We start from the raw sequence: 17,439 nt of genomic DNA, 5'->3' as shown, positions 1-17,439 counted from the left end.
TTCTCTGAGCTCACTGAAAATCAGTTTTTAAGGGGCGGGGCCTGCGAGCATAATTTGTGACATCACAAATAGCTTGGAAGTCCATCCTGGTCCAATTTGTAACTTATACAAATGTGACATAGAAACTTGAAGCCACCAGTGCACACACACTGAGACTGGACTTTACATTGTGTCCAGCAGGAAAAGTCAGTACTGTTGTCTAAACCTAACCAAATTGTGACTGTTTCACAAACCATGAGGCTACTAAGGTCGTTAATACTCTCTCATGGTCGCATATGAATGTCATTTTGGGAGTCATTGGCAAACAACTAATTCAGTCATTTAGGTTTGAGGATGTGTTGGGCAAAATCACATTTCTCCTTGATGGTCAAAACATGCCCAGAGGCTTTTTGCATAATCATAACTTGTCTGCCTAACTTATGTACATGGTATAATGAGTTGTGTGAATTTGTTTCACATTCACAGCTCATATGCTCGTCTTTTTCAAAGTGACAAATGGAGAAATGTAACCGCAAACTCTGACTTCTTTTCCCCAAATGATTTTCTGTAACCATAAATCTGTTCTGCATGTTCGTAAATGTTTGTCATTATACACATTAATATAATTCAAATGAAAGCTGGTGATTGAAGCATAAATAGCTAATTACAGCAAACTATATTTGCAGGATTGGAGGAGCAGTACCAATAGTGTTCTCGTACTTTGCGGAGGTGTTGGCCCGGGAGAAGAGAGGAGAGCATCTGAGCTGGCTGTGCATGTTCTGGATGATCGGAGGAATTTACGCCTCAGCCATGGCCTGGGCTATAATCCCACACTATGGTGAGTGACAGCTCTGACCTAATGGACCAGTCATAACAATGCCACATTGATGTGAGCGCCAAACAGCACTTTTGAGTCATTAATAACTGCTTTTCTCAAATGGCCTTAAATTTTGGACGCTGGATCAAATTTTTTAAAAATAGTTTCACAAATTGATTTACAGTAAAACGAGAATAAAACAGATAACAGAAAGATAACAATGTTACAAAGTAGATAAAAATCATATCAGCTATAATGAGACAACTGACCCTTCATAAGCCCCGCCTCTTTTCTCTCTGCTCAGCTAGCTAACCTTAGATGTGACAAGCCTAGCACATAGTATATCTAAATACAGGTAAGGAGAACGTTCACCGCAGTTCTGACTTGGCAGGACTTATGAACGGTCAATTAAAACAATTACAACCGAAAGAAAACTATGAGTTAAAAATTAGTTTGTGTTTAAAAGAGGGAACTGACATGACATTTGTGTTGGTGGGGGTGTGTTGTTTCAGCAACTCATGTTTAAGCAGATTAATGTATTTAAAGGCTTAACAAACGTTTACATCATTTTACAACTCTTGAAAGTTATCACATCAGCCATTATTTGATCTGTTGTTGTGATGATAGTGAGGTAAACAGCAGCAAATGCTGTGGTGGAGTTTTCTTAAAACTGAGAAAGTAACCCTGATGATGCCAAAAAATAAATAAAATAGCTGTTTGCTGCTATATTAATATTTAAAATCTCATATATAACCTTCAAAAACTGTGGAGTGCCCCTTTAATATCGGCAATGCAAGAGATAATAGATACAGTACATGGGCCATGTGCGAGAAATGATGGATGAGATATATACTATACACAGAAACAGATACAGATAGTGTACTGAAACAGAAACTGTAGGAGCAAAATGACTCAAGGTACATCTGCTTTCAGCTCCACTGATCCAGCCTCCAAACTGCAGACGTTTCACTACTGTCACGAATCACTCGCACCACTAGTTTAAACATAACTGCAAATGGAGATGGCAATAAAGTTTGAGTCTGCGGTATGGTTCTACTCTTGATGATCCTCCCTGCTATAGTGACGCATATACATCACAACATGCTAGATAACATGAAGGGAACATTGCAAATAATTCCCTAATACTGGGGCTTAATTTAGAAATCAAGATCCTCCTGGGTGCACACAAACACAAAGCAGGTGGCAGTGTAGGTGGAGACAATAGCTGCAGCAGAAAAGGCAACAAAGCATATGTCAGCCTACACAGTAAATATGCGCATGAAGGCCTTTGAAATTGGCCACAAAATCAGTATACTAAGATACACAGGGGTGTGGCAGACAAGCTGTCAGCTGACACAGCAAAGAACGAAATGTTCAGCCAGAACTATGTCGCTTTAAATTTTCAGCCACTTTTTACCATCACCGAAACCTCACAGGAACATAAGGTATACTACATAATCACAATCATTTCATGCAATTTTATGTGACAGTGCCGGAGGTAGAAAAAAATATATATGGGGAGGAAAAAATAAATGTTGGCTGGTATAACAAATCTCATAACATATGGTGAGGGAGAGCTGGAGGATAACAGAGAAGGGAGGAGGTGTGTGTCAGAGGATAAGAACAAAATGAGCGAAATGAAATCAATCTGGTGCGGAGGGGTGTGGACGAGGAAAAGAGGAACAGAGAAAGAGATTAGGAGGACAAGGGGGAAGAGAGGTTGAGAGTGCGCTTGATTTGTGGCCCATGTCAGGGATAATCGAAAGGTGAAGGGATACAGCAGAGGGCTGAAGGAAGGCGGCGAGAGAAAACAAAGAGAAAGGGGACAGAGTAAGAAAGTATTAAAGGAATGGAAGGGTGTCTTTGTTTGCCATTTTCAGGGCCATGTTGATCAGATATAATGAAGTTTGCTCTTGGACCCTGGCCATCAGGACGCTGTCTGTGAGTGTGTGACTCTATAATGCGTGAGCCACAGCTTGATTAAGTACCTCGGCCAAGTGGTGTTCTTATCTAGAATAAAGTCACAAGACCAATACAAACTTCACTACAACATGTAAAGAAAACTAGTTGGTGAAGTGTACACACAGTCTGGCGTAAAGGGAACAGCACATACAGTGCAGGGAAGAACGTGTCGTCAAAGACAGAATCTGTTGCCATGGCTTCCCCTGAGAGGATAGTAAAAATATAAAAGGTTTGATAACATTGCCACTCCTTTAAAATTGAGTTGTCCTGCTTGAGTTGGCGACACCCGTAACGAAATCTGTTCAAAGATTCCAAAAATGTCTTGTTTTGTAGATGCATTTTTAATGAATAATCATTGTCAGTGGTAACTAAGGCTGCAACCTGAACATTGATTATTCGAATCATCATTTGAGGCACTTTTTTCTTTTTTGCTGCGTCATTGTACACAGAGCAACGCAGAATAACAGCATCACAGGTTGTAGACTTTTACAAATTGAGTCAAACCTCAAAATTAACTAACTGATGGAAACAGAGAGGGGTGATGGAAACGGAGGGCAGTGTGATGCAGAACAGTGTGATCTGTTTCTGTGTGCTGTTAGCCGAAGTCAGCTGAACTCCTTTTCAACCAGACGCTGGTACAACATCCTGTAGTTCTGTCCACTCTGCATGCTATCAGCAGCCCGGCAGGAGAGACACTCTGTGGATTTTATACCTGAACGATGATGCTTTCACTGGCTCGATCCCCAGCAACTAACGTTAGCTCGGATCCGAACTAACATATCGAAACAAAGTCACACAATAACACAATCAAACTAACCGATTGCGGCAGTGATGGACCAATGTTCTGTGAGATAAAATGAAAATTTTTATCAAAAGAGTCTGGTAGCTTTGAAGAGAGCATGGATATAACAGCTTCAGTTCCCAGTCAGAAAGGGCTGTCTGAAGCGGTGAAAATATTCTGAATATAGCACACACTTAAACTTAAACAGACCTCACTGTCAACAGTTTATTATTTGGCAGAACATATAGTTCCAGTGGAAATTCTCCCAAATGTTTTGTCACACCAAACAGTATTTTTTCAATTTATTATGTTCTTTTTCTGTTTTTGTCCTCAATAATTCCTGGATAAAAACCAAAAAAATAAGTTATTGTTTTATGAGTAAAAAGATTCTGTGTACAGGCTCATTAACAGGAATTTGTGTATTGTGCAATAAAAGTAGGTTCGGGGCGGCTCAGAGGTAGAACGGGTTAGCCAACTAATTGAAAGCTCAGCAGGCGAGATACTGAACCCCAAACTGCTCCTGAAGGCTCTGCCATTGGTGTGTGAGTGTGTGTGAATGAGAATCAGGCTAGTCACTTTCTGATGAGCGACTAGCACTTTGCATGGCAGCCTCTGCCACCATTGTGAATCGGTGAATGTGACATATTCTGTAAAACGCTTTGAGTGGTCGGAAGACTAGTGGGGCGATAAATGGTACCATCCAAGTACGAAAAGATACCATCTTAAAGGTTCTCTGTCTGTTGCCACAAACTTTATCATGTGAGTGAGTGTGAGAGTGCCGGCTGAGGATCATAATTGAGGTCAATTGATTAGACGCCAGTGTTTTAACAAATTTTTTTCAGAGATGCAGTGGTGTGTGGGTAATAGGTTCTGCCGCAGTGCACTTTGCATTGACTGGTGGACAAAGGCCAGATAACTGTGTGCATACGTGTGTGTGTGTGTCATTTTTAAGGTGTTAAGAATGTGATAGAGTAAAAGAACTAGTACACTTTAGGAAAAGAAAACCATACAGCCATTTATAGGTGGCGTGTGTGTCGCCGTGTATTATGTATGTGTGGGTTTGTACACACACCTATGCTTTAAAATTTGAGTCACAGCATTGAACGATGGCCAAGGGCAGTGTGTATGTTGTGTGTGAGAGTGTGTGCTCTGTATGTGTGGTTGTGAGCCATGCTCACTTACTGTAGAGTAGGAACATAAATCTCGCTGAGTATCTGAATCAGTCAGCCATCCCCTCCAGTCCATTAAAGCTATAATCCCCCTAATGAGGTTTGTACTGGTACAGGCAGGCCCACAGGCCACACACATACACACACAGACACACAGACACACACACCCTGTTCTGTGTCCATGCTAACATACTTTCTTGTTGCTGATTCTCTGATACAGACTTGGCTGTATGAATGAAATTGAGACTGGGTGGCTCCATCACGTGTTGTGTTACACGTGATGGAGTGTTGATATCTTAGATATCACTTTCGGAGAAATTACAATCAAACTTGTAGGCTTTTCTGACTTTATAATGGGACTCAATAGACAATTAATGTCATTAGTAACACAGCCATGGACACAAAATGATTTATTATAATTTAGTGTGTAAATATTACACTTAAAATTTAGAAACACAAATAACATGTCAAACAGTAAATAAAGTGTGCTAATTAGCAAATATGGACACATTTCAGACACAGTTTGTCATTCTCTTCCCTTCACTGGATACAGACACGTGCACATTTTTAAACCGCTGTAACTCTTATTATTTGAACGCAGTGTACTCATATTGCATCAGTGTCTGCTTCCTTTCACAGTGTAAAAGTTTCATAACAGTTTATATGCTTCCAATGTCATTCCTCCCTTCAGAAAGACACCCAGTCACTAGTTGACACAGCACTTTTTAATAATCTCACATACACATACAGTAGCTCTCAGTTGTGAGCACCGAAACTGCTACTAATACAAATTTGTGATTCTTGCATTACTTCTGCGCTATATTATGCTTATTCTACTGTATGTTCTTGTCAGCAAACATGCACATTTTTTTCGAAAACATGAGAAACCAAATGTAGGTCATGTCCTTGGGAGGACCTGGTGGCTCCATCTTAACTGCAACAAACTAGCCTCACGGGAACTGAACTAATGAGGCATTCAGGCACTCCTTACTAATTTGTAAAGAAAAAAATCACCAGGAGACTGGCCTAAAGTTTCAGCAAAATGCATATACCAGTGCTTAACTGGGATAATGATTCTGAGTTTATAATACAAGTTCTAAGGTTTAACCACCACAGCTTTCATTTCTCTGTAATACACAGTGTTCCAAAACAGTCCAAGACTGTAACTGTGATTGATTTTTGTCCTCCTAGGAGTTTGCAAAACTGTAGAAAATGTCCATTAAAACTTAAATTCTGTTACATTAGAAGCGCTGTCCATTTTGTAATCTTATAAAATCAGTCATTGGGAGGTAGAAATCCCAAATGATATTTCCTGACTTTACAAGTTGACAAGGATTGATTGAACAATGTGTTAGACAAAGGGGCACAATGAATTATGGATTTTTTGGATAGAACATTTTCTCCCTTCACAAATTATACTCAATATGTGGATTTCTGTGGATCTGAACCCTGAACACATATCTCTGTGTCTCTGTGTGGCTCTCTCCATGGTGCTGAAAAGTGTCAATGATGGTGAAACATTCTAACTAAAGCTTAACCCACTGCTTCCTGTAGCAACTTCACATAGCACACTAGCAACCACTTGGAGATGCCCTAACAGCAGAGCAACCACATAGCAGAAACTTAGTGACACCCTGTAGTACATCAGCCCCTCAGCAACCACATAGGCTGTCCCAAACATGTAGCAACACCTCAGTATTAACCTAAACCTACTCAACCTACTCAGGCAGCAAGCACCCCTGCGTTTTTCTAATTTCTGTTGCGATTAATAAAAAGATTCAGGTGAGAAAAGGGTGAAACTGAGAACTACGATAGGAGAGAGATTAGATTAAGGACTACGTATATACAGATGGCAAAGACTGTGTCGTGACACTGGGGAAGTAGTTCACCTGCAGGTTAATGAATTTTACTTGCTTGTTGCAGAGAAGCATCATGTATGTTTGTCCATGAGTGTAGGAGACTGAACCATAAGACCTGCAGCACGTCCAACCTTGAATTTCTTTAATGTCTTTTCATGTTATTAGCATTGAGCTTTGGTTTACTGTTGTACTATATCATCTCTGACTTTAATTGTGTCTTTCTATGCGACTGCTCCTTTGTGCAGGCTGGAGTTTCAGCATGGGTTCAGCCTACCAGTTCCACAGCTGGAGAGTGTTTGTGGTTGTGTGTGCGCTGCCGTGTGTCTCTGCAGTGGTAGCTCTCACTTTTATGCCTGAGAGCCCCCGCTTCTACCTGGAGGTAAGAGAGAGGCACAGTATGTTGTGATACTGGCAGCACCATTATCACTCTTAATGACAATGATAATGACTGCTAAGGACATCAGAGAATACCAAAACCTTTGTAGAATAAAATGTTGATGCCAGTGGAGCTGTTGGCGTGGCATTCATTTTCTTTACGTAAGAAAATAAAAGTTCATAAATCATGGAGTGCATCTTTGCATTAATGCAGAGGTTTTCAGACTGTGAGGTGCCTCCCCAGGGGGGTGCAGGAGATCTAAAGGAGGGGGAGCATGGAAGGGAGAGACATGAGGCAAAAATGCTGTGTGAGGTGAAGGGGACAGGTGCATGAAAAAAAACAAGTGGAAGTTAGTCGCTGTAGTTTGGCTGCTGATTCGGCCACTCACCATCACAATCAGCAGTTGGAGCTACAGCAGTGGCTGTGATACACAGCTCATAGAGGCAATTAAGCTACTAAATAAGATACTTAATTAGGGTATTAATGTGCCTACATGTCACCATTTTGCATCAAAATGTGTATTGTTTCTCAGAGTCATAACTCAAATCTGATTCAGTAGTGTTTTAAACTTTCTTAGGATATCCTTATCTCCAGCATCCATAGGTTCGCTTACAAAACATACATGCTCCAGAACTTGCCTGAGAATCATCAAGTTTTCTTTAGTATCAAAGTCATCCAGCAATAGTTGTCTGTTCATCCATGACTACATTGCAAACAGGAGCTCTTAATAACTAATTCAGCGTACTTTTAATGGTGCCAATTTGCCAAATTGGCTAAATGTTGTAGTCCATAGCTAACTGACTGACTCCATTCGGGAACTGTAATTGAGGGCTAGTAGATGGGGGGTGTCTGAGGGGTGTCAGACCTTGAAAACTCCTGCATGAATGTAATCTGTAAGTCATGCGCATATATGGATTTTGCAATTACTGTAAATATGCATTAGTCAAATGTGCTCTGAAGCCTGAGTAATAATGAGAGTATAAAAAAAGCCAGTATGGTGGACTAGCTCCAGTTACTCTAGGTTGATGTGTATTCATACGTACGTTAATATATTTAACTGTCCCTCAGATGGGTAAACACGACGAGGCCTGGATGGTGCTCAAACAAATCCATGACACCAACATGCGTGCCCGAGGAGAGCCAGAGAGAGTCTTCACTGTGAGTACACTCTGGCCTCTACACTTGCATCCTTCCCACACTGCTGCAGTGCCATCAGCAGGTGACAGATCAGTGTCTCCCCCTGCAGGTGAACAGGATAAAAATCCCCAAACAGCTGGACGAGTTGGTGGAGATGCAGAATGAGTCAGCCAACCCTGTGCTCAAGGTCCTCTTCAAGATCAAGGCTGAGCTCAGAGGAGTATGACTCTTTTTTTATGTCCTGGTTTGTTTTATACTGAATGGTTATGATGTTAAGATTTAAATTGAGTAACAATTGTTTTCTTTTTTATTATAGATCTGGTTGACTTTTATGAAATGCTTCAACTACCCAGTGAAAGACAACACTATAAAACTGGCTACAGTCTGGTTTACTCTGTCTTTTGGGTAAGAGATTTAATGCACGCAGGTTTTGCACTACTTCTACGCCTCTCTATATTATTATTCAATGCTTCCATCACGGTAGATGCCCTCGATGATACTTAGCTGAGTCACCACTACTTTCCAGCTTAATAACAGTTTCAATGAAGTCCTTAACACTAAGGCAGATGCTCTTTCACTTATATCCTCTTGATGAATGTCGACAGGTTAGATTGGAAATAGAAAATCTATTTGAGAGTCGGTGTCATTTGGCTTTTTTTCTGTGATGGCTGCTTTAATTTAAAGTTTTAACCCTGGGGACAATCTTTTACAATTAAAAAGAGCCAAACGAAGGCTGTAGGGTGTGTAATGTGTCATGTTTTCCCCCCTCAATGTGTCTTTTATTGTCTTTATTTCTATGATGCTTTTATTTCTTATTTCTTGTCTGTTGTTTTTCGACTTCTTTGCTCTCACTGCTTCTTGTTCCAACACAGAATCAGTCACTAGTTGGTAGTGCTGCAATAGACCTTCAACCTTTTCAAATTCAGAGAGTGATTACTATTTCATGAATATGTTGCTCAAAACCACTTCAGGCACATAAGATATTGCAACGATTGCAGTGCATGAAAACAGTTGAATTCGGAGGAAGAAACAGCAGCAAACACCACAGACTTTTGGACTTTTTCCCACCACAAACTATAGGTTTTACTGAAGTAATACTTGATTTGAGGGAGAACAAAAACAATGACTAATGATTAGGTAATTGGTCATTAATAGTTTTGTGCCACTCAGCAGCTGGTTCAGAGTTATCCAGGAACAAAGAAAGTGGTCAGATTGGCTTTTTGACAGATATTTATGAAGTAATCACTACCTGATGATTTATTAATATAGTATCTCCCAGTCAATACTAACCATCATTTACTATATATAGTCCTGTACTGACACACAGTAATCCTTAAATCATATATACTTAAAGGATTAGGGTAGTCTAACAGAGTGGAAATAACAAAAAGAACAAACAAATATGACAACAAGTCTAAGACGTGGTGCTGAATGCAAAGCGATCAGAACCAGAATCATCTGAACTAGAGCAGCCTATGTCAGTGACCACGTGTAACACACTTCACTACGGAAGCTGTTGCTGTGTCTAGGTTCTACGGGCTCTCTGTGTGGTTCCCGGATGTCATCAAGCACCTTCAGGCCGATGAGTACGCCTCCAGAGTGAAGATCCACAACAACGAACGCACTGAAGACTTCACCTTCAACTTCACCCTGGAGAACCAGATCCACAGAAACGGAGTCTTTCTAAATGACAGGTAATTCCAAAAAAAGAGGTCTGCGTGCACAAACTGATTTCTGTTCAGATACGAATATTTTCCAGCGACCCCAGTTTTTCTCAGACAAAAGGATTATTGATTATAAAAGGATAGAAATCATCTGCAGTGTTACACGTTGTGATGCAAACCCCTGAGCCTCCCTCTTGTCCCGTGGTGGGATAGCAGTACTATTTGTCATTCCCGCAAACAACACACCGCTGCCGGTAATATTAATCCTGCCTCCTTTATCTCCCACAACACCAGGAAATTAAAAGACTTATCTCTCTCTCTTTCCCTCTTTCTCTGTCTCTCTCACCCATACACACACATCTTTCCTGTTTCTCACTTACACAAAGGCCAGGGGGAAGACACATTGATACGTTGTTTTTGTTCTTTTCCATCCTTACTGGAGAACAGAATGTACGTTTATTAAGAGATAAAATCAAGACCAATAGCACGATACTGTGGAGAGCAGAATGCAACAGATTGTATTTGGTCACTAACAGACTGGTAAGCCCTGTCATATCACTGTGGACATGCTGGTCCTTCGTTCAGTGGCAGAAATACTTCTTACTGAAGTAAAAATATACAAGTATTATCAGGAAAATGTAGTTAGAGTATGCAGAATGGACCTTTTCAGCTTGTTACATTATACATTATAGTATTGTATCCTTGTTACTGATGTATTAACATGTAAGAAACGTTTTAAAGTCGCGGCTGGTCGATATTCATTCACTTTCTGATTGCTTTATATACTGTTTAATGGTATGTATCTATAATAATGCTATAGTGATGTCACTTGAGTCAGTGTCAGTTGGTGCTTGACTACAAGACTGAAAATGAAAAAAACTAATTTTGGTGGAGATGTAAAAAGCTAAGATTACCAGACCTTCATAAGCCCACTCCTCATCTCTGCTTGAGGCTAGCATAACAGACCCGAATCTCCAGTAACTGTTGCTGCTCACGTTGCTTTATGGCTAATGTAGGCGACCATAAATAAACTATAAGGATGCACCAATAAGGAAACTCTGCAGATACTGATGTTTAAAATAACAATATGGCTGACAGCCAATACCAATGGGTTTGTTGTTGTTATTTATTCGCCCTTTTGGGCCAGGGAAGCAAAATAAATCTACACAGATAAGCATCTGTGCCTTGTTGCAGCTTAGTTTATTTCTCTTTGTACTTGTGTCCAATTTGTGCCAGTGCTGGAAAACAGACGTGATTATTTCTCCAATATCTGAGTTGGAAATGACCAACACAAAATTTACGACCACTGTCATTTGTTCGGCTTAATCAATTTTTATCCTTTTTGTTTATAAAATAATATCAATTTAGCATTTCTTAATATAAAAATGGACATAATTCAGTATCAACACCTTTGTTGTCAGAAATATGTTTCCAATGCCTGTTATTCCTGCTTTACTAGTTCCATGTGTATTCATTTCCTCCTGTGCCACCTCCACCTCTTCTCTTCTTATCCCAGGTTTATTGGTATGAAGTTCAAGGCGGTCACATTTATCGACTCATCTTTCCTCAACTGCTACTTTGAAGATGTCTCCTCAGTTGGCTCTTTCTTCAAAAACTGCACCTTTGTAGACTCCTTCTTTTACAACACAGGTGAGTCTACACCTGAGAGACACACTCACATCCAGAGCATTCCTCTCTAGTTCCCCGTACTGAGGTATTTCCTTCAACCCTGGAGAATCCTATTATACTGCAGATGCCTTACACATAAGTCTCACTCAGTCTCTTTCTGACAGTTCATTTTGCGTCTAACGTCCGAGCTTCTCGGGAAGAAAGAATAGGGTTTGAGCATTTATGGCTTTGCTTTATGTCACTAAATTACTGCTTAACCTCTCTGCCCCAGCACAGATTGCCTTTCTGAACTCATGCGACTGTAGTTAACAAAGAAATTGAGCGAGGCTGGGCTGCAGGGCACTGAAAATGACAATTTCTAAACCACACAAACACTCCTGGAGTGATGCTTTTTATTCCATCTGATGTTTTAGATGCTTGCAAATATTCAAGACGGTGAGGTACATAAACACAATTTTCTGAGCAGCTTTTAACTTCTGACTTTCCCTCTTCACTTACTGATTAATTCATCACAGCATGTTCTGTTTTTGTTTTGATAAAGACATTGTGAACCAAGTCGTCTGAATCAGCATCCAAAACATGAAATCGTACCTTTAATAAATCCAGGCTATGTTATAAAAGTGCAAACCAATCATTTTGGGCCTGACAAAAACACAAGCAGGAAGAAACGGAAAGGAAGGGCAGGCATTTAAAATGTTCTGAGAGGAACTGGAGCTGAATCAGACCTTGTGGGAGCACAAGGTGGAAAAATAGTTCCCTCCAGCACTCAGGAAAGCGCTGAACATGGAAACAGTAAGGGCACATCAGGTTGCCGGTAATGCCCCATGGGAAATGAAGTCTCTTTGCCCCCAGCAATGGGTCCCTAGAGAGCAGAGGATAAAGAGAAACGAGGAGAGACAGAATGAGAAGGGAGGGAGGAGTGCGTCATGAGAGCAGAGGTGACAGAGGAAATGTTTTCTCCTTGCTGCAGCTGCTGATGTTTATTAATACACCGTTTCTATTTAGAGAGAGAGCCAACACACATTTAAAGTACGCTATAGTAACATATGTATATGGTGGAGAAGGGTTAGTCTTATCAATCAAATTACAAATGCAAAAGTACTTTTGCACGTCTTCATTAGCCAATAATTAACCAGAAAGCCTCATTAAGATTTAGCTTAGCTTAGCATTAAAACACTAGGAAACAGCTAGCATGGCTCTGCCCAAAGGTAACCATGATCTCTAAAGCTCACAACACATTAAATACTGTTTCTTTAATCTGTACAAAAAGAAAAGAGTGAAAACACCATGTTTTGGTTTCATGACCATTTCCTGGTCGACAGCGGTTACAGTACTTCCTAGAGTCTTCTTGTGACCATGACAGAAACTAGTTGTTTCCAATCTTCATGCCAAGCTAAGGTTACTGTCTCCTGGCTCCACTTTGTCACTCCCAAATATTACACTACTCCTTTAAGGATTTCTTTCGTTCTCTGTCACCTCTTTTTAAGGTCATAAAATGTAGCTTCCCAAAGACTTAGAACACTGTAGAAGGCTCTCTTTAAGACCTTTTATTGATTTACATTTAGAAAAGCTATGGCTTGGACTCAAGATGTTGTTTTTCTTTCTAAACATAATTAGGTAGAAGAAGTAAAAGGGAGCATTTCACAGTGCTGCGAGTGTTTGGGAAGCTCATTTGGGGCCCCTGGTGGCCTGGGGCAGTTGTCTCCTTTGTCTGGTTAGTTATCCAACCTATGGGTCTAAAACAATCAATGAAACTTAACCAGAAAAAAAAATTAATGAGACAGACACATCCATATTAATAGATCATTTACTTCCTGCAGCAATGATTTAGGAGTCCAGTTTTTGCTGTTTTATATCTAACTGAAGGTCTGAATGCATCATCTACACACAGTGTGAAAACTGTACTCTTGTCTTTCACATTTACAGATATTGACGACACCAAACTAACAAATTCAAGAGTGGTCAACAGCTCCTTCCACCACAACAAGACAGGCTGTCAGATGACATTTGACGACGATTACAGTGCCTACTGGGTCTATTTTGTAAACTTCCTTGGGACACTGGCTGTGCTGCCTGGAAACATCGTCTCTGCCCTCCTCATGGACAAAATAGGACGCCTTAGCATGTTAGGTATGACGTAACATTCTCTCTGGTCATTGAGGACTGCTATGAATAGCAGCCTTTTCTCCTGCAGAATGTTTTGATGTCTTTTGATGTGACCTGTGTATCTGTCTGTGGCCTCTGGTGATGTAATTGAGGCTATTTTGTGTCCGAGTTGTGAAAGATGTGTCGTGTTGTGTCCCGCAGGAGGCTCCATGGTGCTGTCAGGCATCAGCTGCTTCTTTCTTTGGTTCGGCACCAGTGAGTCTATGATGATCTTCATGCTCTGTCTCTACAACGGCCTCAGTATCTCTGCCTGGAACTCCCTGGATGTGGTCACCGCTGAGCTGTACCCAACAGACAGGAGGTGAGGGCTGCACTCACTACAAACAGAGCTCAGTTAGAGCGTTACTACTCCCTCAGCTAGGACCCTTACTGTTACTGTTACTTCATATATTCTTTATTGATATTTTTACACTCTTCCTACTTTGTACTTCAACTGCTGCACAACAATCATTTTCCCAACTTCCCTGTGGATAAATAAAGTTCTGTCCTAGCCCAGCTTATCTTTACCTTTAATGAAGAGAGAGTTTATTTTAAAAATATATAGCATTATTACATTTCCCTTCTCCCTTACATGAGCCTTCCTAAGTCCCACCCCTTTTGCTCTGTGCTCCAATAAAAGTTGAGCAAGCCTCAGTCAGAACCTCAGTCAACTTTCTCCTTGCATGTACTTAGATATGCTATGTGCTAGGCCACCTTACTACATAAACAATTTACCGTAATTTTTCAGAAACAAAAACAAGCTATCCAGAAATGAAATGACACATACATACATATCTGACTCTCTCCTCTGTGTCTTCCTCTTGTTTTCAGGGGCACAGGATTTGGCTTCTGTAACGCCATGTGTAAGCTGGCAGCGGTGCTGGGCAACCTGATCTTTGGCTCACTGGTTGGCATCACCAAGGCTATCCCCATCCTGCTGGCATCGTCCGTGTTGGTTGGCGGCGGGCTGGTGGGGCTCCGACTGCCAGACACACGTGCCAATGTCCTCATGTAAACCTCAACCCAGAACAGTATTTTGTTTACCAGGTATTTACTCAGTATACTGAATAACATGTGGATTTGTGGACAGATTTATTTAAATATCACAGAAACAAGCTGTTGGCTGTCATCCTTGTTGTATTTATTATTTGATAAATAATGTTGACTGTGTTCACAAACTCAAATACAGGAGAAGTGATTGTTATTTTTGTTATTTCTGAGTTAAATGCCTGGTAAATAATAAAGGATAATGAAATGCAGTTTAACTTAACAATAAGCTGTAAATATAAAGAGTTTGAAGACAGGAATTCAAGATAAAACAGCTGTTCAGACACAAGTTAGAATTATCAGTGGCGATAAAACTCTGCATATCAGCAGCTCATTATCTACCATGGGCTGTTTCACACATGCAACCCACAAATGCATGTGTCAAAGCTGCAAAAGGCTTGGAAATCTGACAACTGTTCCTTTCCAAATCCTGCTCAGTCTTGCTCAGATTAAAGGAATAGTTTGACATTTTGGGACATAAAGTTATCCCAAGCAGCCGTTAGCTTAGCTTAAAGACTGAAAAAAGCTAGCCTGAGTCTGAAAGTACAGTAACAAAATACACCAACCAACACCTCTGAAGCTCACTCGAGATAAAGACAGAGACAAAGGTTGCCCAGCAACAACAATAGCAACAGTAACAACTATACTAGTAGAAGTGTCTGATAATAGTAATAATGATGATAATGGTAAATGGACTGTTCTTATGCAGCGTCTTTCTAGTCTTCTGGCGACTCAAAGCGCTGTACACCACATGCCACGTTCACCCATACACACACATTCATATGATGATGACAAAGGCCATCACAAACGGAAAGTAATTCGTTCACACACATTCACACAGCGATGCACAGCATTAGGGGCAATTTGGGGTTCAGTACCTTGCTCAAGGACACTTTGACAAGCAGCAGGAAGAGTCGGTGATTGAACCGATCTCGATACATTGAGATGCATCGAGAATCGTTGTGCATATTTTGAAGTCAGTGAAGATTCACACCTCTAGAGGTGCTTGTAGGTGGATTTGGTTACCTTTGGACAAAGCCAGGCTAACTATGCTTATGCTAAGCTAAGATAACCGGCTGCTAGCTGTAGCTTCATATTTAGACATGAGAGTAGCATTGATCTTCTCATCGAACTCTCAGCAAGAAAGTATGTAGAGTTCAATAAAATGTCAAACTATTCCGTTAACTACAAACTATTTTGTAATTGTGTATGTGATTATGCTCGTTTATATGTGTATATTTAGTAATTTATTATTTCTTCTTTATTGCTTCACCAGTGTGCTTTTATGTTTTTAGGCCAGAAACTGAAGGTGCTTTTGACCTTTGTTTCTAATCAGTATTCCACTAATGGTTGATGATGTTCAAGCCTTTTGCTGCAACTTGCAAGAATGATAAGGCCATAGAAAAAAAATCAATATAGTAGTTTAGTCAAAACCGGCAACTTCAGCAGCTACATTTCTAAAGTGAAAAGAAGTTTACATTTTCTGCTTTTTACAGTAAGAGACTTTTGAGATTGGAAACCTTTTGTCTGAATGCTTCCTCTCTCCCTCTCTTGTGTCTGTGTTGTGTTCGTCTCGTGGCACCGAGCTCACTATGAAGGGCTTTGCTCTCCATTGCAATCTGATCTGTCAAGAAGAATTTATACTCTGCTGTTATAATCTGCTCTCCTCCTTGTCTTTTTTTTTTCTCTTGCTCTATCTGTCTCACCGTCTCGGTTTCCTCATAGTGTCTCTCATCCAGTCTTGTTCTCTTGCTCTGTTTATCTCTTCCTGCCTTGCTGCTGCTCCCTCCAAAACTCAAAGGCCTTTCTCAAATGTCGTGCCTCTCTCTCCATTGAGCCCGTCTCTCCTTCCAAACCTTGCTGGAAGCTTTGCTGCTCTGTCCTGCCTCTATTTTTATTTATGTTTTTTGTCTCTCATCTCTTGATACTGCACAGTGCATGTATGTGTGTATGTGTGTGTGTGTGTGAGTGAGTGGGTGTGTCCAGACAAACCCTTATAAGATAAAAAGACCATATCCAGAAAGCCAAGTTTTGTTTAGTTTTTTTCATGTTTTTTCTATACCGAGGAACCGGGTGTTTTGGAGGATTTGAACCACCTGATAAAGTGAAATTAAAAGCCATGTTTAAAGGATCAGTTCACCCAAATTCCCAAAAAAACCAACATATTTAATAGCCATGCAATTTAGATTTTTGTTGTGCTGAGATTTTAGCCATTAATATAATGGAGGTGAATGAACATGAGTTTATACTGCTCCAAACAGAAAAGAAAAACATTTGATTACTGTCTACGGGCTTTACAAAGGCACAGCAGTAAGCTAAATGTTAATGTTAACATGCTCACAATGGCCTTGCTAACATGCTGATGTTTAGCAGGTGTATTGTTTACTAGCTTCACCATCTTACTTTTTGTTAGCATGCTAACATTTGCATTAGTGCTAAACACAAAGTACAGCTGAGGCTGATGGGAATGTCATTAATTTTCCAGGTCATAAAGCAAAGTATTGGACAAATTAAGATTTTGAGTATAAAATTAAGGGATCACCAAATTACAGTTTGTCTTGAGCAAAACATGAATGTTTGCAACAAATTTCATGGCCATCCGTTGTTGAGATATTTCACTAAAACCCCAAATGTTGACCTAATGGGGTCACCAGATGAAAGGTCAGTGGATGACCAAAGTCAGTAGGATACATCCTTTAGGGACCATGGATGTCTGTACAATGTTTCATGGCAATCCATCCAACAGTTGTTGAGATTTCACTCCAACCAGCATTGCCATCCCTAGTACAATGCAGCAAGAAAGAAATTCACAGGCAATGTGCATTTCTAGAAACAGCATCCTTACTCTGGTTATTCAGAATCAGAATCAGAATC

The 17,439-nt window shown here is 40.3% G+C and overlaps 1 protein-coding gene across 1 annotated transcript in view; it reads left to right on the top strand.

Moving 5' to 3' along the window:
• LOC118332232 (synaptic vesicle glycoprotein 2C-like) overlaps positions 1-17,402 on the top strand; it is a 30,681-nt gene extending 13,279 nt beyond the window's left edge. Inside the window, exons 3-12 of the mRNA XM_035667413.1 lie at positions 666-817; positions 6,813-6,946; positions 8,012-8,101; positions 8,190-8,300; positions 8,397-8,485; positions 9,610-9,774; positions 11,261-11,394; positions 13,300-13,503; positions 13,681-13,840; positions 14,350-17,402. Coding sequence (XP_035523306.1) covers positions 666-817; positions 6,813-6,946; positions 8,012-8,101; positions 8,190-8,300; positions 8,397-8,485; positions 9,610-9,774; positions 11,261-11,394; positions 13,300-13,503; positions 13,681-13,840; positions 14,350-14,533 — 1,423 coding nt within the window. The 3' untranslated portion in view covers positions 14,534-17,402. The remainder of the gene's footprint in view (positions 1-665; positions 818-6,812; positions 6,947-8,011; positions 8,102-8,189; positions 8,301-8,396; positions 8,486-9,609; positions 9,775-11,260; positions 11,395-13,299; positions 13,504-13,680; positions 13,841-14,349) is intronic.
• Positions 17,403-17,439: the final 37 nt, after the last annotated feature.

Source organism: Morone saxatilis, unplaced genomic scaffold (genome assembly GCF_004916995.1).
Source record: "Morone saxatilis isolate NCDOM2014 unplaced genomic scaffold, NCSU_SB_2.0 Contig21, whole genome shotgun sequence".
Taxonomy (NCBI): Eukaryota; Metazoa; Chordata; class Actinopteri; family Moronidae; genus Morone; species Morone saxatilis.
This window is presented reverse-complemented; position numbering and strand designations above follow the sequence as displayed.